This window comes from Ochotona curzoniae, unplaced genomic scaffold, assembly GCF_017591425.1.
Source record: "Ochotona curzoniae isolate NIBS_2020 unplaced genomic scaffold, NIBS_Ocur_1.0 contig_883, whole genome shotgun sequence".
Classification (NCBI taxonomy): Eukaryota; Metazoa; Chordata; class Mammalia; order Lagomorpha; family Ochotonidae; genus Ochotona; species Ochotona curzoniae.
The window spans coordinates 27,021,530-27,043,895 of NW_024466599.1; the positions used below are offsets into that span (position 1 = coordinate 27,021,530).

General features: G+C 43.9%; 1 protein-coding gene across 4 annotated transcripts in view; it reads right to left on the reverse strand.

Moving 5' to 3' along the window:
• The window catches only part of ATL2 (atlastin GTPase 2), a 46,536-nt gene extending 24,909 nt beyond the window's left edge, over positions 1 to 21,627 (reverse strand). For 3 of the 4 annotated variants that reach the window (XM_040993097.1, XM_040993098.1, XM_040993099.1), the window contains exon 1: positions 21,413 to 21,627. In XM_040993097.1, coding sequence (XP_040849031.1) covers positions 21,413 to 21,530 — 118 coding nt within the window. In that variant the 5' untranslated portion in view covers positions 21,531 to 21,627. The remainder of the gene's footprint in view (positions 1 to 21,412) is intronic. The other variant, XM_040993100.1, reaches the window with a different exon arrangement.
• Between the last annotated feature and the right edge of the window lie 739 nt (positions 21,628 to 22,366).

The window sequence follows — 22,366 nt, forward strand, 5'->3', positions numbered from 1 at the left end:
ACCTCATACAAGCAAGGGTCGTAGCTGCTGGCGCCACAGGCCCAGTATGTCTAACAGTCTGCCTTCCAAATTAATCAATTAATAATTAACATTTTAAAAGAGAAGAAAGCAAGGAAGATCAACACAGTAATTAAAATCTTCCAAAGAAAAGTCTAGGATCTGATGCTTTACTGCTAAATTCTAGAAAAGATTTAAAATGGAACTAATTTGCAACATTTTTCAAAGCATTACAAAACACTGAAAAAAGTAGAATTCTGCTAAACTCTCATTATAAAGCCAGCATCACTCTGACACCAAAAGACAACAAAGATCAACACACACACACACACACACACACACACACAAAACCCTACAGACCAATATCCTAGATGAATACATGTGCAAAAATCCCCAGCAAAATATTAGCAAACTACACCTAACACTACATGGAAAATACATCATGTTCAAGTAACATTTATTCCAGAAACATAAGGGGTATTCAACCTTCAGAAACTAATAAACATCATAAATCGAATCAACAGAACAAATAACCAATATGGTCAGGTCAACAGATGCAGAGAAATCATTTGAGAAAATTTAACATCCTTTCATGATAATAAAAAAAATTCACTCTTCTTTAAAAAAAGAAAAAGAAAAGATTTTCTTTAAAGACAGATATACAGAGAAGAGGAAAGACAGAGAGGAAGATCTTTCATCCATTGATTGACTCCTCGAGCAGCTGGAGCAGCCAGAGCTGAGGCAATCCAAAGCCAGGTGCCTCTTCTGGGTCTCTCATGCAAGTGCAGGGTCCCACAGCTTTGGGCAGTCTTTAACTGCTTCCCCAGCCACAGGCAGGGAGCTAGATGGGATTAGAACAGGCACCCTTATGGGATCCCAGCACATGCAAGATAAGGACTTCAGCCCACTAGGCTATGCCACAAGGCCCAAAAAGACCCTCTTAACAAATTAAGATACATAAGGAACATACATCAAAGTTATGAAAGTTATGAAAGCTATTCACCACAAACTAATAGCCAATATCATAACGAACGAAGAAAAACCCAAAGTATTTTCTCTCAAATCTGGAACAAAGCACAACGTCTACTTTCACCACTCTCACTCAATAGCAAGTTGGGAGGAAAAAGGCTAAATATCCACATTCACAGATATATTGTACATGGTTAGAATAACTCAGTTCAATAAAGTCACAGGACTCAAAAAAAATCAACATAAAAAAGTAGCGTTTTTATCTCATTACAAGAGAAAAAGAAACTCTAATCACACGAATATATAGAAATACACAGCTCTCAAAGGGGAAAAAATAGCCAACAAATTTTTAAAAATCAATATCACTACCCATTAGGGAAATGTAAATCAAAACCACAATGAGATATTACCACACCCTGTCAGGATGGCTGTAATCAAAGAGTCATAAATGCTATCAGGAATGTGGAGCATATAAATGTGTTCAGCCACTACAGAAAACATGGAGACTTGTTTTAAATAACTAGAAATGGCACTGCGTATGATTAAGCAATGATAGTGGTGGGCACACGCAAGAAAGGTAAGAACTCGCCGTGCTCACCGTGTTTAATAGCCGAGATACAGAATCAATCCAGGTGTCAGCAGACGAAGGGATAAAGAAAATGTAGTGCACGCACACACACACACACACACACACACACACAGGAATATCATTCAGCTATTAAAAGGAAATTTTGTTATCTGTGACAAAAATGGATGGAAGTGGAAGACATTGTGTTGAATGAAATAAGTTAAACAAAGACAAACAAATGTGAGAAACACAAATCGAAGGAAAACTCAATCTGAACAAAGAATGCGAATTACTAGAGGTAAGGAGGAATTACAGAGATAAAAGGAGTTTGAATTAAATAAAAAAAAGCAGAAGAAACTAGGTACATTAATTAACTGTGACAAATATATGTTTATAGGAGAAATGGGGCATATATGGGAACTCCTTTTTGTTTTATAAATTTAAGAGGGCCTGGCACCATGGCCCAGTGACTAAATCCTCACCTCACCACCTTGCAAGTGCCAGGATCCCATATGGGTGCCACTTCATATCCTAGCAGCTCTAGTTCCCATCCAGCTCCCTGTTTGTGGCCTGGGAAAGCAATGAAGACAGCCCAAAATCTTGGAACCTTGCACCCACATCAGAGACCTGGAAGAAGCTCCTAGCTCCTGGTTTTGGATTTGCTCAGCTCTGGCCATTGTGGCCACTTGGGGAGTAAACCAATGGATGGAAGATCTTTCTGTCTCCTTCTCTCTGTAGATCTGTCTTTCCAATAAAAATAAATAAATCTTTAAAAAAAAAAACCCACAAAAATATTTATATAAAGATGGAATAAAAAGAAACCTTAAAAAAATTGGAGTAACAAGTATAGCATCCCTTGTTAAGGCAAAGCACTGGATTAATGTATTGGTGGCAAACAGTAAAATGCGGTTAAGTCCTGGAGGTTTAGCCTCCAGAGGGCTCTGAGCAACCACTTCTAAGTTACAAGCCTTCCCCAAATAGCTATAGTGCCTCTCCTTACACTCACAGCATACCAGATTAAGGTAACCTCTGCAGAAGAACATTATTGAACACTGTAAAGGGATAAATATAGAAAATGCAAACAGCAGAGACATATTTCCAAAGTTTAGGTTTCTGTTCCTTTCGAAACATCTGATAGTTCACAGGATGTGTGCCTTGCCTGGCTCTCTTCTCAGTCAACTGCTTGATCTCACAAGCAGCAAGTCACTCCTGAGGACTTGATCCTCTACTAACCAAAATGTGTAAGAGATCTTCCCTTGGAGACGGTCAGTTTGCAAACTAAGCCAACATACCTAAGGCCTCGTTAGTCAACATGACGACTGCCCCTCAGTCCCGTGAGCAGCCCGTTCCCAGTCAGCAGTGCGACAGTACCTGATCCACAACACTAATATTCAGGGATTTACAAAGACTATGTAAGGAAGGGTCTTCACATTAAAGCATCTTCAACTGACTACACAGTCAATAACACTACTGCAAAATGTGCTGCAAGGACACTGCACTACACAGAGCAAGTAACTTCAAAGCAGAATTTTTGGATGTGAAAGCAATTAATATTTTATTAAAGAGGATATTATCACTGCCTGTTTGAATGGCATGTACCTCTCACCAGGTATGATAGCTGAATGCACAAAAAGTCAACTTTCCAAGAAACAATACACATCCAAAATTAAGATATTTTAGGCAAATCCAGATAAATGGTAAGATGGCATGCAATTTGTGTGATTAAAAGTTCACACCATAAGCTAGGGAGCAAAACTATGAAAACACAGGCCACTTCACTTCCCTCTGCCTGTGCTCTCACCTGTGGGATGGGAACAGTAACAGGCACTGCCTCACTGAAGGAGCTGAACTGTTCAGGGAACACAGCAAGGTCTATGCGTGTGTTTGTTGTTAAGGTGACAGTCATTTTAAAACAAACAATCCAAAAAGAACCTTTCATTTACACCTTGAAACAGTATGGTGGCTTTCAAATGACCAGTTAACTGTGACATCACCATGCGCCCATCTGCTCAGGTACAAACCTGGGACCGATCCTTGGCATCTTTCTCTCCTTACAAAGCCATGTTCTTAGAACTTGTCTTCATTTTAGAACCTCTACCTACAACTTTCTGTAATGTAATCACCATCACCATCTTCCATACATGGATTGTAGTATCTAACTGATTTCCTTCATTAAAATCTCTTGCCCTCCTTTCCCAGTCCAAAGAACAGGCCAACGTAAATTAATCAAATCATTCTCCTTTAAATTACTGTTACAGAGAATGAATGACTAATAGTGCAAATGCCTTATAAGACTGTCATGCTTTTGTTGCGTATCTCCCCCTCCGACCTCTGCCAACACCATTTTAAACAGAGGATCAACTTAGCTTTCCTATATGGATGCATGCTATTAAGCTCCTTCTAACTGAGACTTCACTCACCATATTCTTACCATGTCATGCCTCTCATCATTTTATATTTATTTCTTAAGTCTAAGTTTAAATGGAACTACTTATAGAGAATCTTCTCTGAGACATCCAACCAGGTTTAGTCCTCCTATACCCCCAGAACCTTAATTAATTCTTTGAATATTTATGCAAAGACTTTAGATTGTCAATGCTCTTACAAATACTCTCAAATTAGTTTTCTGCTAAACCAGAAACATATGAAAAACCCCAAGTTTCCTTACCAGTCTCTATAGCTCACTGTCATCTTGTCCCAGCCTTTCCTCTAGTTTGGCCATACAACAACACACTCATGGTTAACCCTCAAAACTCCAAAGTGACCCGGCCTCTTCATGTTCCCTAAGCAGGCTACACCTATTTCTCACATTAGAATCTTTATTCTGGGGGTGGTACAATGGCTCAACTGGCTAATCTTCTACCTACAAAAGCACCAGGATCCTATACGGGTGCAGGTTTGGGTCCTGGCTACTCCACTTTCCATCACTCTCGCTGTCTGTGGTATAGAAAAGCAGTGGAGGATGGTCTAAACCCTTGCAACCCTGCACCCACATGGGAGACCTGGAAGAAGCTCCTGGCTCCTGACTTCAGATGAGCTCCAGCCATTGTGGTCTTTTGAGAACATCTTTCTTTGTTTCTCCAACTCTCTGTAAATCTGCCTTTCCAACAAAAATAGGTAAATAAAAATAAAGAAATAAAAAGGCAAGGAAGAAAAAGGGGGGAAAAAAAGGAAAAATTATCCTGTGTCATCCTATCAGGAATGCTCTACTGTTTCTGTTATTCGGGAGATGCAAACTGAATTCCAGGCTCTGGCCTTCAGTACCCATCATCTGTCTATCTCTACCAGCCAAGTCTCGGCTCAGACCTCCTGACCACTGATTCTAAACTACACCACTTTGGTCACTTTAACAAAACTTATCTCTTACCGTTCTATATGAAACATATCAAATATCTTTTTCACCTATTTATTTGTGTATCTATCAACTATACCTCCACAAAATATGTCAGCCACTGACATTAAACGTCAGTTGGAGGGTGAGCTCCAGGTGCAGCAGTTCATGGCCATGTAGCACCCGCAGTCCCCCCTGCAGTGCCCAGCGCAGTTCATGGCTGTGTGGACACCCACAATTCCACCTGGAATGCTCAGTGCAGCTCAAGCCTGTGTAGCACCCGCAGTCCCCCCTGGAGTACCCAGTGCAGCTCATGCCTGTGTGGGCACCCACAGTCCCCCCTGGAGTGCCCGGCACAGCTCATGGCAATGCAGCACCCACAGTCCTCCCTGGAGTGTTCAGTGCAGCTCATGCTGTGAGGGCACTCCAGTCCCCCCAGGAGTGCCTGGCGCAGCTCATGCCTTTGAGGGCACCTGCAGTACCCCCTGGAGTGCCTGCTGTGAGACTCCACCACTGCCCTTCCAACTCAGGTTCCTGTTAATGAACACTGAGAGCTGTCAGTTGATAGCTTCAGTTTTTGGGTCCCTGCTACCCACTTGGGAGACCCAAACTGAATTCCAGCTTCTCGCCTTCAGTCTGGCCCAGCCCTGACACATGCCTTTTGCTGAGTAAGGCAGCAAATGGAAAATCCCCCTCAGACTCTCTATGAAAGTAAACAAAAGTTTTAATGGCAATATTAAAAAACAACCTCAATCATTATTTTGATCATTTCCTGTACTGCAGGACCTAAAACAGTGCTCCTGACATCAGCCCTAGCAAGACTCACAAAAGAACATTCCCTGAATGAATAAAATGTAAACATTTCACTCCAAAGTACTTGTCCTTATGTATTTTAAAAGCAAATTTGATAATTAATTTACATAAACATCTCTAGCAATTTAAGAATAGTATGTATATTTACCAAAACACTGCAATAAAAATCATCCAGTTGTACCATGCACAGACATTATAAAATAACTAAGGGTCTTGACGTGATGTCTCAGTGTCTAAAGTTCTCACCTTGCATGCGCCAGGATCTCATATGGGAGCTGATTTGTGTTCCAGCTGCCCCACTTCCCATCCAGCTCCTGCTTGTGGCCTGGGAAAGCAGTAGAGGATGGTCCAAAGTCTTGAGACCCTATACCTACTTGGTGGAAAAAGCTTCTGGCTCCTGACTTCGTATCTGTTCAGCTCCAGTCATTGCAGACATTTGGGGAGCGAACCAGTGGATGGAAGATCTTTCTTTTAGGTTCTCCTCCTTTGTAAATCTGCTTTTCCAATAAAAATAAATAAATCTTGAAAAAAATAACTCAGAATTTATCAGGGATAAAATGTCACAATGACCCATTATTTGGAGACTGGCAATTTTATGAACACCAAAGCTGGTTTTGTTCTTATTGGTAAGGAAGAGCTGCTTGTTTTCTTTAAAATGGAAAAAACAAAGCCATTGGGCAAGAAAGCTCTTTGAATTTGAATATCTTTTTTTTGTTTGTTTTGGTTTGAATTTTTATTGGAAAGTCAGATACACAGATGGAGAAACAGAGAGGAAGATCGTCTGTCCATTGATTTTCTCCCCAAGCAGCCACAACAGCCAGTGCTGCGCCAATCCAAGGCCAGGAGCCAGGAGCCTCGTCCAGGTCTCCCACACGGGTACAGGGTCCCAAGGTCTTAGGACGTCCTCGACTGCTTTCCAAGGCCACAAGTAGGGAGGTGGATGGAAAGCGGGGCTGCCAGGACTAGAACTGGTGCCCATATGGGATCCTGGCACATACAAGACGAGGACTTCCACTGTTAGGCTATCATGCCAGGCCCTTGAATTTGAATTTCATCTTGATTGGCTCTGGCTAGCATGTGGCTAGGTTACTGTTAACATGGACACAGACAGGCTTTCAGGTAAAATATGTCTACCTATTATCACCATTTCTACTCTACAGAATTCCTTTTTTTTTTTTTTAAGATTTATTTGAAAGGCAGAATTACAGAATCTCACTGAGACAATGTTGAAGATGACGTCCTTAGTGGCAATATCCACAACAATGTCTGAAGAAAAAAACTAACTTCCTTCATGCCACAGTTAAAGTGAACCATTAAGAGCAAACACAACAGCCAATATCATAAACACCTCAACTAGTTTATACAATTCTTACTGAAAACGTCAAGAGAAGAAAACTTTTCAGCGGGAAGGGTACCGAAATCGCTGCACCCAGAGCACCTGCAGAAACTTTTTGACCTGGTGGGATGAGACTTGGAGTATTTCCTCAAATAACTGAAGATGAGACAAGATCTTACCGGTATGTTCACAAAGACAAAGCAATCGCTACCAAGAGGCAGAAGTGGTGCAGTCCAAGAGGAAAGGGCACAGCAACAGTTTTTGGGGTGTGTGTGTGTGGTATGTGTGTGTGTTTGTAATACTCAAAGCATTTTGCTTTTTGACTCTCAAGAAGGCCAAAGAATGAAAATGCATATCTACAGGTATTTTGAGAAAGTCAGCCAAAGGTTTAACATCAGAACACCCAGGAAAACTTCAAAGAGTCCTTCACCACCACAAAAACTGCTGCCTCGCATTCTTCTCATCCAGCAAGCACAGGCCCAGCATGACGCAGCATGCCAAGTTATCACCAGGACACCCACATCCCAAATCCGAGTGCTGGTCTGGAGTCCTTGCCCCCCACCCCCCGCATAAGATCCCTCTTCCTGCTACTGTGGTACTTAGAAAGATGGCAGATGAGAACCAAGTGCTTGGGCCCCTGCCACTCACATGAGACCCTGATGGAATTCCTGGCTCCTGGGTCCAGCCTGCTTCAGCCTCAGGAGTTCCAGCTTGTCCACAGTAAACCAGCTGTGAAGGACTAACCAACTGCTCGATCTCTCCTTCTGCCACTCAGCCTTTCAAATAATCTTTCTCCTTTTTTTTTTTTAAGGCAATTCTGTGGAATATCAATAGAAAAACAATCTACCTGCCAGTCATAACTTGGCTCCTCCTGACATTTTCTGTTTGCCAATCTCATGTTTAAACGGCATCCACTTTTCCCCAGCTATCCCCCAGAACCATCATTCTTTAGGAATGGGCTAAATGGCTGGGAAAGTGTCTGGAAGTTGGTAAGGCATAGGTTGACAAATAAAAATTTACATTTTTAATTTTGACCTCTTAATTTCCTTTTTCTACAAAATGTCCCCTCATATCACGTCCCTCACATACATATCAAGACACAGGAGAAATTTAAGTTCTTGTATCTGTGCTTAAAGATTAGCTCCAATATGCAAAATCAATTTTAATATTTCACTCACAGGAGCTTTGTAGACTATGAAACCAAATCTGTTCATTTTAAAAGAAAACATATACCGAGAACAGTAAGAAAACAGGGCCAGGTTTTCTTGGTTTTGTTTCCTCTACAGCACTGCTTCTCAAACTTCTGACATACAAATTACCTTAGGACCCTAAGTGAATCTAAGTGTTGAAGCTTTAATTAACTCCAAATGATGCCAACGGTACTAGTCCTGAGACTATACAAATATATTAGATATCATACATAAATGTTACACATTCAATTTTGTTTCATGCAGTCTATAATCATGTTAACACAATTCTGAAATACTTTTACTTTCATATTTTAATATTTTTAGCTTAGTTCTTTTAGGTAAGTTATTTATATTCTAGAACTACTACACACATATACAAAGAGACACACAGTTCCTTGTTTACAACTCCATTTTCAGAATAAAGCAAGAGGACAGAGCTCTCTCCCCATCCCACCCCCACACACACCTCTGCCTTTCAAAAGAACAAAATAAAATCTTCAAAAGAAAGAAATCGAGTCACAAAAGAATACATCTTTGAGTCACTTACTAAAATCTGTTAAGCAAAACAAAATACTATATTGTGAAATAGGATTATTACAGAGAACCGGAAAAACAGGACACAAATGCGCCACTTTCAGGACAGGTGATATCTATGGAAGAGAAGAGAACGGTGCTGAAAGAGTCTTCCAATCATATAGTGATTTTTTTTTTTAACTTTTAAAAGGATTCAAACTTAACCAAAGCTAATCTTACAAGTGAGAAGTATGCAACGGGCTCTTGGCCATCTATTTTATCCCTCTCTGTCACTTTTCTAGGTTTGAATTATGCTACAATTACATTTAATGAGGCCCTGTAAGCTGCCTTGGAATGGACTTGCCTGGGGAAGGGAACTCAGATTTATCAAAGGGTTCAAAATCTTCACATCAACTCCGGGAAAGCCATCCTCACCAAGACCCTGGGACGCGCTCACCTTCATCTCTGAGACAAAGCGCACATGTGAGAAGGACTTTGTTAAAATTCAGGATTCTAAAGCTAAAAAGTGCTGAATGGATCAAGATTGTATCTGTAGATTAAACCCAAGCTGTTTCCACATATCAAACTTCCTTTCAATATTACATATAATTCTTATAACAACCAATCATTGTTATCCAGTGGTATGGCCACAGGGAGAATGCTCAAATCAGTCCACATTTTCAATCATGCTTACATTTTTAGATAAGTCCCTAACATTAGTTCATCTCATCTATTCTCCAGATGAAAGATGAGTAAAAACAGTAAAGAAAGATGAGTGGGTTTAAAGAGCTTGTTTCTGTTTGGGAGAGAAGGACCGACATCTGGTACTGCAGACTTCTAACTCCCTGAAGTTCCACATAAAACTATATTTAGGAACAAAAACTAGAATAATTGAATAATCATACCTGTAGATAACATTCATTCCTCAGCAGACAAGGGAAGAGGGGTTATTTGCTACATAATGGTCAATTCACCTGTAATATAGTTATAACATATCCACATCTAAGTTACACTGTCAATATTTAATCAGCCGCAGCCACACAAACAGTAAGTGTAATGCACACTAAAGGCTACAAACCACCAATTACTGGTTGGCTCAGAATAAAGATCCTTGGACCCATCCTCCGAGTTGTTTTGCATACAAGGTTTAGGGTCCAAGGAAACTACATTTTAACCAAGTACCCCAGTAGCAACCACCAAAGTATTCCGATGAGGTGGTAAAGGATTAGAATTGGATGTACACATGACTTTAATCCCTTAAGCAGCAGTTCACTGAACACCTACAACATGGTGCTAGGAACTGGGGATTCAGCAGTGAACCAAACAAAACAGAAAAACTACCTGGCATCAGGAACTCACATCCTAGAGGTTGAACCAGAAAACACATACATGATGTCACTAATGTTGAGTGCTCCAGATAAAAAGAATGCAAGTTTGGACAAATGAAAGCTACTATTTTATAAGAAATTATTAGGAAAGACTTCTGCAATAAGGAGACATTAATACAGAGAATAAAAGGGCACATCTAGGGGCTAATGCTGTGGTGTAGTGCATTAAGCTGAGGACTGCAGTGCTGACATCTCACAAAAACCAGTTGAGGTTCCATTTGCTCCATTTCCCATCCTGCTATTGTGCTTGGAAAAGCAGCAGAGGGTGTCCAAGTACTTGATTATCTGCGCCCATGTGGCCACTGGGAAGAAACTCCTGCTCCTGGCTTAGTTTTTTGGCTTTGACCTGGTCCAGCCCTGGCTATATAACCCTTCAGGAAGTAAACCTGTCGATAGAAGATTCATATTCTCTCTCTCTCCCTCTCTCCTCAAATAAAAACAAATCTAAAAAAAAAAAGAGAGAGACAGGCACATACCTATGAAAAGGGGAAAAACATTATTACCAACACCTTCATTCTCCAAATACTGTATGAAACAATTTCAGGTGTTGTATCTTTTTCCTCCAGAAAAATACAGTGCCTACTGTGTGCCAAAACTTAGTACTAGACAACACCCTTTAATCCTCAAAAACCACTCTGCAGAACAGCTCTGAATGTCTTTGTTTTCGTAAAGGAAGACACGAGGTTCACGCTGAAAGATCTGCAAAGATGCACAGTGTTCTGGTTACTGAGCCAGGTGGCTACCAAACTCATCCTCTGGCCTTGTCCGGCTACACCTTATTACCAACTGAGCAAACTCAGACTTGTACTCCTGTGTGCTCAAAATTTCAATAAACCTTGAGAGAATTACCAAAAATACATTTGGTATACCAGTTATCAAGGGGCATGTACTGGGGGGGGTGTGCAGATATACTAACCTCCTTTATAACAAATCTTGGCATATTCCTCCCTCCCAAAACAAAATTCCCTTGTTAAAAATGTGTAAATTATACAGGCAGAAAATCATATACACAAGCTCCCTCACATTTGGAAAACACTTTTTTCTTCACTAACTTTCTGTAAGGAGAAGTGCTAAATATAAGATATAGTCAAAGCATACTTGCCTATCTTTGGCAATATGTACACATACATTACATATAAATAAGATAAACAGTTCATTTCACATTCATGGACTCCAGTTACATTCAGCACACCTACCCAATATGTCACAAGTATCTAAGGAAGGTTCCCCACCCCACCCCACCTACTTCAAGCTAATAATTACAGAGCAAGGCACCATGCCAGCTAAAATTTAAAAAAAAAAAAAATTGCTAATAATAGTCCTTGCTCTTAAGGTTCTAACACAAACAAGTGTAAAAGGATAGTATAAAGACAATGCCATGTGAGAAAAACAAAAGTGTTGTACCGGATTATTTCAGCTAGAATCATCAAATGCATCCTGGAGAAGTCTCCCCCACACAGACACCCCAAAGACCAGGTCAGCACACCTTAAAGTGGAAGTTGGGACCCTGCGAGGGAGGCTGGCGCCCCACAGCAGACAGCCTGCCGCCTGGGAGGCAGCAGACAACAGCCCAAGTATGTGAGTCCCTGCACATGAGTGCAGGGGACCTAGAAGGGTGCCCAGCCCTGGCTCCAGCATTATGGGCATGTGTGAATCAGAGGACAGCAGGTCTGTTTCTCTCTGCCTGTCAACAAAAATAAAAGTTTTCAAAGTGTAGGCTAAGAATGCTGGCCATTACTCTCCAAGGGAGCCACTGAAAGTTGGCAGCAGAGGGGTAAGATCAAAGCTGTACTGCATAAACTGAAAATGAAGACAGAATCCAAAGTATAATGAGAGCCTAAAAACAGGAAAATCAGACGGAGGGCGACTGGAAAACCTAGCCGCTGAGCAGAAGCCCAAGTCAAGAAGCCGACGGCAAGAATGAAAAAGGATGTGCGCAGGAGCTGCTTCCGGACACTCTTCCTTGGCTAGGCAACATCAAACCACCTCCCAATCTCTATAGATAGTCTCTTCTCATATACTTTGGTGAAGCAACACTGTAACACATTCTCATTTCCAGAAATATTTCTGGTATATTTCTCCAAGGAATCCATCAAAACTCCGGAAGGTCTCCTTGACTCAGGCAAACAGTTTAATCATTCTCTTTTTGGCACAAAATTTACCTCAGTGGAAACTGAAGCTATCAAACCTATTTTTAAAAAAGCTATGAAATTTGGGATAATCAGTTAGTAAGAAAGTCACACACACACACACACACACACACACACACACACACACACACAGAGGCTTAAATTTAGACAGGGTTATCAAAACAAATCTCAAAAAGATGTTTGCCAAGACTCTGGAAATAAGACACTAAAGTCCATTTTACCATATTTCTCTACCTCAGATGACTGCTACTGCTACAGTTTAAAAAAGGAAAAAGTATTCGCTGAAATTCCAGGCTTGGCCCAATAGAGACAAAATTCTTAGTACAAGAGCAGCTGTAAAGTAAAAGGAATGGTGCCAAAAACAAACATCCTTCCAACTGGATGAAATGTGACTAATTTGAAAAAAACAAAGGGGAAGAAAGTGAGAGCTTCTCACTACACTCCCCTAGTGTGGCAAGTTTACAGTGCGTGTCAGGATTCCTTCTGGTAAATAAATACACATGCCCCAAAACAGGGGGAAAGTAAAACCAGTGGCGCCATTTTTAGGTAGACCCTTGGGCTACTCGGGTTTTTCCAGGAATTACCCAGTTGTTTAAATCAATTCTTTGTTCTGCTTGGTTACAGAAAAACAGCTCCATTTGCTCCTTTAGTTATTTCTTTCTGTTTTAAAATACTTTTTAAGCATCCTTTTAGATTGCAAATTCTTAGAAATCAGGGACAAGTGCCCAAATTAACTTTGTAAAAAGGTTACCATGCTGCCTTTCTATTTTCAATTTGGTGATATATCATATGAAAGTAACAGCACTGAATTCAGTGATCTCTACTTCTGAATTATATACTTAATGACAAATTTAACTCACAAGTGTTTGTGAAGTCTTAATGACATTTCTCCACAAGAAATTCTGGAACCCTTATTTCTCCACTTCTGTGTCATATTCATTACAAACAACTGAAAGCCATGCTATAAGGTAAGCATAGAGTATATTAAATAACATCAAAGAGAAAAACAAGTTCTTTGTCTTAGTTCTCTATTTGCCTGTGCTACTCCCCTTTCCACTCCCCAATGAAAACTAATCCCAATCTCCATCTCCTTTCCCCAGCCACTCAGGAGAAAGGACTTAATCTCTCAAACTTCCGAAATAATTTTTTTTTAATTAAGGAAACTGAAATTTGGTGGCTAAGAGCAGTTTTAAGCCTGCTTTCTTCTACTACCCAACTGGGCAACTGAGCAGATGTCCATATTCCAGCAATAAAATCAGGGAGAAATTAGAGCAGGTGCTTAGTGGTTAAAAGCCCTTTGGGATGTCCACATAACACAGCAGAGTTCCTGGCTTTCAGCTCCATCTCTGCTTCCAGTTTCTGCTAAGGCCCATGGAGGAGAGTGGTGGCGCAAAGCCCGATACTCCTAGAACTGCAGAGTTCTGGGCTGCTGCCTTCCACCTGCCTGAACCCTCACTGTCCAGGGCTTTTGGGGAGTGAAGCAGTGCATAGCAGTTTGGTCAGTCTCTGCCCCACAAATTTAAAAAGTGACAGTCACTTGGTGCAATGGTTAGAATGCCCACAACCTGTCTGTAGGCAGGTCCTGTCAGCCACATGATTCACACTGAGCTCTGGGCTGCTGATTTGGACTTGGCCCAGCCCTGACTGTCGCAGGTGACTGGAGGATGAAAAAGCAAAAGGAAGACATCTATATTGGTTTGACTGATTCTCTGTGTTTTTCAAACAATAAAAAATAAAATTTGGGAGGAGGGGCCTGGTGCCTTGGCACATTACATTAAGCCTGAGGTGCCAACATCCTATACAGCTGGATGCTCCACTTTCAATTCAGCTCGCTGCTAACAGGCGTGGGAAAGCAGCTGAGGATGGCCTGAGTGCTTGGGTCCCTGCATCCATGTGGGAGACCCTGAAAAAGCTCTAGGATTCTGGCTTCAGGTGACCCAGCTCCAGCTACTGTGGCCATTTGGGGAGTGAACCAGTGGATGGAACATTCTCTCTGCCTGCTTCTCTCTATAAATCTGCCTTTCAAATAAAAATAATGAAATATTTTTAAAAATTAAGAAAAAAAAGTAAAAATTTTAAATGACAAAAAACTTTTAAATAAAAATAACACAGATTATATAATTATATGGGGTAATACAATAATGAAATAGGAAAGCCAATTACAGAAGTGGGCATTTGGCAAAGCAGTTAACAAGCCCTTGGCAGGTGCCAGCACCCCACAGTGCAGTGCCTGCTTCCACTTCCAGCTCCTCCACTTTCCATCCAGCGTCCTGCTCCCGTGCACCCTGACAGGCGCCAGCACTTGGGTCCCTGCCACCCACACATCAGACCTGGACGGAGCTCTGAGCCACTGGCTTCAATCCCAGCTGTTGCAGGCATTTGGGAAGTAAGCTAGGAATTACATGCTCTTTTTGCATTTCAAGTAAAAGGGAAATAATAAAGATTTTTCAAGAGCAGCTTAGAATTAAATCTCAGTTTAGGAAAAAAAAATTGACTATTTTGAAGGAAACATTCCAAATACACTGCCATGTTTCTGCAATAATAAGACTCACATAAATGCTGTCATATCTATTTAAAAATTAAAGGGCTGATGGAAAGAAGACTGTGATCTGGAGATTTAATAACTATCTTCAAAGAACAAAGGTGATTTTCCTATCAAAATCTCTGCCAATGTGCCCCTCCCACAATCAAAGACTTTTTTTTTCACTAATTCTAGTTTCTGAAGTGTCTGTACATTCTCCCACTAATCACACAGATGGTTAGTCTGATAAGGTAGATATTAACTACCAAGAAGGAACAGAATGTGAGACAAACATTAGAGATGTCAAATTAAAATCCATATCTCCATTGTAAATGCATATGGGAGGATCTGGGTTTGAATCCAGGCCACATTGAGGATGCCAGCTTCCTGCTGATGTGCCCCCCGGGAGGCAGCCAGTGCTGGCTCCAGGAGCAGAATTCCTGTCACCCACAGTGGGAGGCCCAGACTGGATTCCTGATCCTGCCTTCAGGAGCCTGGCCCAGTTCCAGTTACTGCAGGCCTTTGGGGATATAAGACCAACCTCAATCAATCACGCTGTCCCTCTTTCTGCTTTTGAAATAAAAACAAAAATAAAATTACAAATTTCAGGTTTTAGTTATGGTGTTAAAGATATAGCTAAACCAGGACTCATGACTCTACTACAAAGGAATGAATGAAGGGAATAAAGGGTGTTTTATGAGCTTCACTATTAGTAGTGGTTTCAAAGGCACCATTTGCAGGTATTCTACCAACCTGATTCAAATTTGTTTAGTTCATTTACCATTTAAAAATTCAGTACACAGGCCCGGCTCAGTAGCCTAGCAGCTAGAGTCCTTGCCTTGAACACACCATGATCCCATATGGGCACCAGTTCATATCCTGCCAGCCCCATTTCCCATTCAGTTCCCTGCTTGTAGACTGGGAAAGCAGTGAGGGATGGTCCAAAGCCTTGGGACCTTGCACCTGTGTAGAACACCCAAAAGAGGCTCCTGGCTCCTGGCTCCTGGCTTCAGGCTTCAGGCTTCAGATTTGGCTCAGCTCTGGCTGTTGCAGCCACTTGGGGAGTGAATCATCGGAGGATCTTCCTCTCTGTCTCTCCTCCTCTGTATATCTGACTTTCCAACAAAAATAAATAAATATTAAAAACAGCACATTATATTCTTCAATTAACTAACTTTTTATGACTTATCCATTTTTATTGGAAAGGCAGATTTTAAAAAAAGAGAGAGGAAGATTTTCCCGTCCACTGATTCACTACTCAAGCGGCCACAGCAGCTGCAGCTGAGCCAATCCAAAGCCAGGAGCCTCCTCCGGGTCTCCCACACGGGTGCAGGGTCTCAAGGATTTGGATCATCCTGAACTGATTTTCCAGGCCACAAGCAGGGAGCTGGATGGGAAGTGGAGCAGCTGGGACATGAACCAGCACCTATGTGGAATCCTGGCACTTGCAGGTGAAGGATTAGTTAACTGAGTCATCATGCCAGGCCCAAAATTGACTAATTTCTTAAACTAAGAATCTTGTAATTCAAATAAACAATTCCAGAAAACCACTTTGTAGCATGGCTGGTTCTCTAAAATGACTGTTTACTGAAATGAGTATATATCGAAGAAACATGACTATATTTGTCTTATATTTAAAAAATATGAAAGAAGACTTTAAGTTAACTATTTTGAAAATTAATTTTCAGTTCAAAGTCTCGCCCTAACCACATTATGATGGTAATAATTGCTTCCAATAGGATATTTAGCACCAGGTTACTGTTACCACTTTTAATAGACACAACAACCAAATTACAAACATGTTGTTAGCATTTTAATAAAGTTAAAAAGCCCAGCATTGTAGCCTAGTGGCTAAAGTCCTCACCTTGTACACTCCAGGATTCCATATGGGTGCCGGTTTGTATACCAGCTTCTCCACTTCCCGTCCAGCTCCCTGCTTGTGGCCTGAGAAAGCAGTGGAGGATGGCCCAAAGCCTTGGGACCCTGCACCCATGTGGGAGACCCGGAAGAAACTCCTGGCTCCTAGCCTCGGATCAGCTCAGCTCCAGCCATTGCTGCCATTTTGGGAGTAAACTAGCAGATGGAAGATCTTTGTCTTTCCTTCTCTCTGTAGACTTTCCAATAAAAATAAAAAAAATTTTTTTAAAGAATAAAGTTAAAAACTTGCCCCATCACCCTGACCCAAACTAACACCTCTACCTATGTTACAGGAAGTAGTAAACCGGCACATGCCTGCCACTGTCTTGTACCGACAGCTTAACAAACTACAAAATGTAGCAAAGCACATCCACCTATCATCTCCTTCCACAAGAGCCTTGGGATGGGATAATTACCACTGCTAGAGAGCAGAGCTTAGCCTGAGCGCTTCAGCAAAGTCACCCAGCTGTGGAGTCTTCATTCTTTTTCCACTGCACTTTCTTCTTCTTGATTAAAGAAACAGTACCACATCATCAGCATTTTGCAATAAAAGAGGACATGTCCCACAGATCCCAGAAAAGCATCTTTCATCAGTTACACACTATATATCCAGTAAGCTATTAGTTATTGGCTAGCAAAATATCCAGTTAGCTACTAAGTGAAACACAAGCTGTATGAATTATTTTTATTCCACTGGTATGCTAGCAGGGGAATTCTGTGGATCCCAAATTATACTTGTACTGGCCAAACAACCAAATCCAAAATCAGTCCCAGGATCTCTTTGAGGAAAACAGAGATGCATGCAACGAGTCCTTCCTGACTTGAAGGCATCAGCTGCTCACAGGACCAACTGCTCTGCAAGTGACTGCTGCCACACATACATTCCGTACACAAATATCCATCCTCACCAAAATGCGTGTACATCCAAGCACGCAGACATGCTTGCCAACAACCTGACAGATGAATTTTTAGGAGTCATTTTGCTGCTGAACTTCTGAGCAGTCCATGTTTCTCCATCTATCCCACTTCCTCCACTAACTGCCTGCTTCTCCAGCGGCTACCTGCTCTCTTCCCTGGTGTAGATTCCCATTTCAATGACGTGCCTTCCCTTTACTTTCCTGCCGTCCCATTCTTTTTCTCTCCATAGTCTGAGTTCAAACTTCACTTGCACAACATAGCCCAGCCATGTCACACAAGGTTCTCGCCCTCCCCTCCAAGTCCTGTGAGGAATAACGAACACCTCAGAAGTTTCCATGACTGTGGACAAAATCACACTCTCTCTCTCCAAAAGGAACATGACTTCATTCCCTCAGAGGAGGGCTTCAAAGAAGTCAAACCGAGCCCAGGATGGCGAGCATGACTCGTGAAAGTATTCCCCTGCAAGTATTCAACCTGCATTACGCTTGCACGTTGGTGTTTTCTCCTGGCTGCCTACCCGCTTTTTATTTTTCAAGATTTATTTATTTTTATTGCAAAGTCAGATATACAGAGAGGAGGAGAGACAGAGAGGAAGATCTTTTGTCTATTGATTCTCACCCTAAGTGACTGCAACAGCCAGTGCTGCGCTGACCAGAAGCCAGGAGCCAGGAGCTTCTTCGTGTCTCTCACGCCGGTGCAGGGTCCCAAGGCTTCGGGCCATCCTCAACTGCTTTCCCAAGCCACAAGCAGAGAGCTGGATGGAAAGTGGAGCTGCCAGGATTAGAACCGGTGCCCAGCTGGGATCCCAGCATATTCAAGACAAGGACTTTCACCGCTGGGCCACTGTGCTGGGTCCTGTCTGCCCGCTTTTAAATCTACAGAACAAGTCCTCAACCGAAAGAGCAGATGATGTGAGAAAGTCACTTACTGTAGGATCAAGTTCAGTTATTTTTTATTTTTGTTATACTTCAGTTGCACTATGTTTACTTCTGCTTTCCTTAAAGTGAATAATGCCTGCATTTTCTAGATGGTAAATAACACATCTTGGCTTTGAAAACCCAAAATGGTCACAAAATCAAAATACTATTATATGTCAAAGAAAAAAAAAAAAGGTGGGGGGGAGAAAAAAAAACACAGAAAAAAAGGCCCTCTACAAAGCTGTAAATAGGCATTTCCAAAAAAGTTTAAATTATATTCCTTACATTAACTAAAACCTCTCTTAAAATTACATGTATCTGGGATGACATTGTAGCATAGTGAAAGGCGCGGCCCTAGACGCCAGCACTCCCACGATTGCTGCTTCAAGTCCCAGCTGCTCCACTTCCAATCAAGCTCCCTGTGAACAGCCTGGCCAAAGCCCTGGAGGATGACCCAAGCCCTTGGGCCCCTGGCACCCACATGGGAGACCAGGAAGAATCTCCTGGCTCTTGGTTTCGGCCTGGCCCAGCCTGGTGCACTGCAGCCATGCAGTGAGTGAATCAGTGGATCAAAGACCTCTCGTATCCCTCTATATGTAACTCTTTCAAATATTAAAAAAAAAAAAAAAAAAACTGTCAAACAGAACTATCAACTGATTCTAAACAATTTTTTAAATCCATCTTGCTACTAAGTCCACATTTTGAAAATACATCTTGAATTGCAGGATCATTGAACTAGTTGGAAATTGGCCTTCCCTGGTATTCTGAGTAGGTAACTAACATAATTTTGCAAAAGTTACAACAATTCTAAGAAAGCTACTTTCACTTGGGAATATTCAGAAACTATCTTAAAGCCAGAATGTGGGGGGCGGGACAAAAAAAAAACCACCAAAACATACACTCGAGCCCACGGGCTCCTTTTCACTCACGGTTTAATTTCGGTATAATAAATATCTACTATAAGTCAACTCATTCTCCCTAAATTCTTTCCCAGAACTTGAAAATTCTGCACTGAATACACATACTCACACTTACAGACTCCTATAAACCCACAAAATCAAACAAGAGCCAACTTGCCTTACGAAGGTCCACGTTCCTCTGATCTTTCTCTAGACAGATAGCATTTTCCTACTGAACTCCTGGGACCCACCTCAACCTAACTCAGCTTCTCCACTTCTTCAGGAGGTGGAGGGAGGGAGACAGAGCTTCTCCACACAGGTGAGTGCCCAGTCCTTGGTGTTGAAAGCAGTGACAGGTGACTCGGCACAAAGGAGCAGGGTCCGGGTGGTCTGAGAGGCCAGCCACTCGGTAGGGATGGCTAACATCAATTGCAGGTCTTCTCCCCACCATTATTTCCACCCCCCAAAAAGGGCAAGAGCTTATCACTAAATAGCTTCTAGAGTCTCTTGCCAGTGTGTCTCAGGATAAAATCAAGTTCACGGCGACCGAGGCAGAGGAGCAGGCTTCTCCTCAGAAGGGAACTGCAGGAACACCTCCAACAGGTAACACACCGCGGCCCTGAGCTCATCCATCAGCACTCCAAAGGCACTACTTACTTACAGAAATCCACCCAGCACCTCTGTGAGCCATACCCTATCCAGAGTGCTTTGTTAAAGAGGGCTACCCTTTCTGTAACCCATCCTGACCAGCACTGTGGTGCGCAGTTTTATTTTCCTTTTCTTCTTGTTTTAGCAAAACCCTAGTTTTGTCATCACCTAACATATGGTGAGGGGCTACCACGGATGGTCAAGTTGTATTTCACACAAACTTTTCTAGTAAAATGAGTTCTGGCGGTTTAATCAAAATATTTAAAACTTCATCCAGCAAAACCTTTAACAGCTACGAAAGAAGAAATCTGAAAACACAAGAGCACATTTTAGTGTTCTTAACATGCTTTCATCTTGGCTGCACTTCCCTAACCCAGGGCTTTGGCTCTGCATAAGCATTAGGAAGAAAAAAAAAAAAAAAAAAACTTTATGCCTTTAACTACCGTCGAAATTCTCAATCAGGATTTCGTGTGCTAAGTTCACAGCAAGGAAAGATCAAATGCTAAACTCCTAAAAATAGGGGTGTCAGGAGCGAAACACACACACACACACACACACACAACCCCGAGCTGCCAACGCAAATGCGCCTTCGAGGGGGCAGGGGCGCTGCTTGAACGCATACAGTAGGAGCTCAGATTCAGCAGAAACGGGGAGCGAGGGGTCAGGTGACTTCACAGTGGACACTTGCAGTCGGATCGGGCCTCGCGGTCGTCCAAGCAATGAGTGACCGCTCCCGGATTCCATGGCCCAGTGTGACACCTTAGTCCTGAACCTGCCACCGCGGCCACGCGCGACTCGTGCCTACGGGCTCGGGTGGGGAGGAGGGGGGGATGCCGAGGAGCCCCGGCATGCGGTCCCCCCCACCCCAGGGGCAGGTCGGGGAGCTGGCCAAACCTGGCCGCGAGGTGACCGCTCCGCCCGCGTCCTCCTCCTCCTCCGCGGGGTCCATCACGCCCCGCCAGGGACGGAGCGGGCAGCGAGTGCCCACCCGGGCGGAGGACGGGGTCGCCCCCCGCCCCAGCTCAAGGCCGCCCCCTCAGGTCGGGGCGTACACGGCGGCGGCCACGCGGGCGGGCAGGGGGCCGGGCCCGGCGCAGAGACGCGCGCGCCGCCCGCTCCCCCGACAGCTGCCAGGGTCCAGGCCCACACGAGCTGCCCTTTCCCAGGCGGGGAGCGCGGGGCGCGGCTGCGGCTAGGCCCGGCGGGCGGCGGGAGGGGAGCCGAGCTAACCGAGGACTCCGACCCTGCCGCCGGCGCCCGGTGCCCCGCCAGTCCGCGCGTCCTCCTCCTCCTCCTCTTCCCGCCCAGGCCCTGCGGCCTCGGCCCGCCGCCCGTACCTAGGGAGGTCGTGGACGAGACGTGGTTAACCTCGGCGCTCGAGTCGCTGGTCCGCCGCCGGCGCCGCAGCCCCTGGCGCGGCTGCTGCCTTCGCGCTGCCTCGTCCCCCTCCGCCATCTTGTACCGATTTAAAATTAACTCCCCACTGACGTCAAACGCCGCCGCCGCTTTATCAACCTCCCGGGAGCCGGCGGGGCGGCCGGCGGGTCCTAGCGCCGCCCTCAACGCCCGGGCCTGGCGCCGCCTCGGCCTCCCCTTCCGCACCCCCGGGCCCGCGCGGCGGCTCCCCTCGCTCCGCCCTGTCGGAGCTCGCACCGGCCGCTCCGCTGGCCAGCGCCGGACGCCTCTGCTAGCAGCCGGCCACTGCCACCGCCGCCTCCCGCCCCCGCCTCGCCGAGCTGAGCACCACACCCCCTGGGTGCTGGGCGGGCCTGTGGAGACCGAGAGCCGGCTCTCTCCTTCAGCAGCCCGCTCACCCGGCTCTCTCGGCCGCTCCTCCCTGAGGCTGATGCGTGCCCACACGTGCGGTGGCTCTCACAGCCCCGCTGCTTCGCATCTCCGCGGGCACCCCCATCCCCCAGGCACCTCCATCCTAGCTGCCCGGCTTCTTCGCCGCGCACAGCCTTGCCGTCCCTGGCTCCCAGCTCTGACAGCCGCAAGTCCTGCACGCAGAGGGGGAACAAGCTGGTGGTCGCTGCTTTCCGGATTCTGTTGAGCCTTCTTCTGGACATCAGTGACGTCGTGTAGCAAGTTCAAGTCGCCTGTTCAGAAATCAGTGTCTGGAAAACCCGGTCCCTATTTTCTTAGCTTTTCATGACTACCATCTCCAGCTCCGTCAGATCCCTTTGGGTCTCCGAATGCTTGCATTACCCAGGTCTTATAAATTCTCAAATTCACAGCCTTGCACCCTGCATGAGCCCACCGGGGACCCTCGAGGGCTAAGGGGTTTCCCT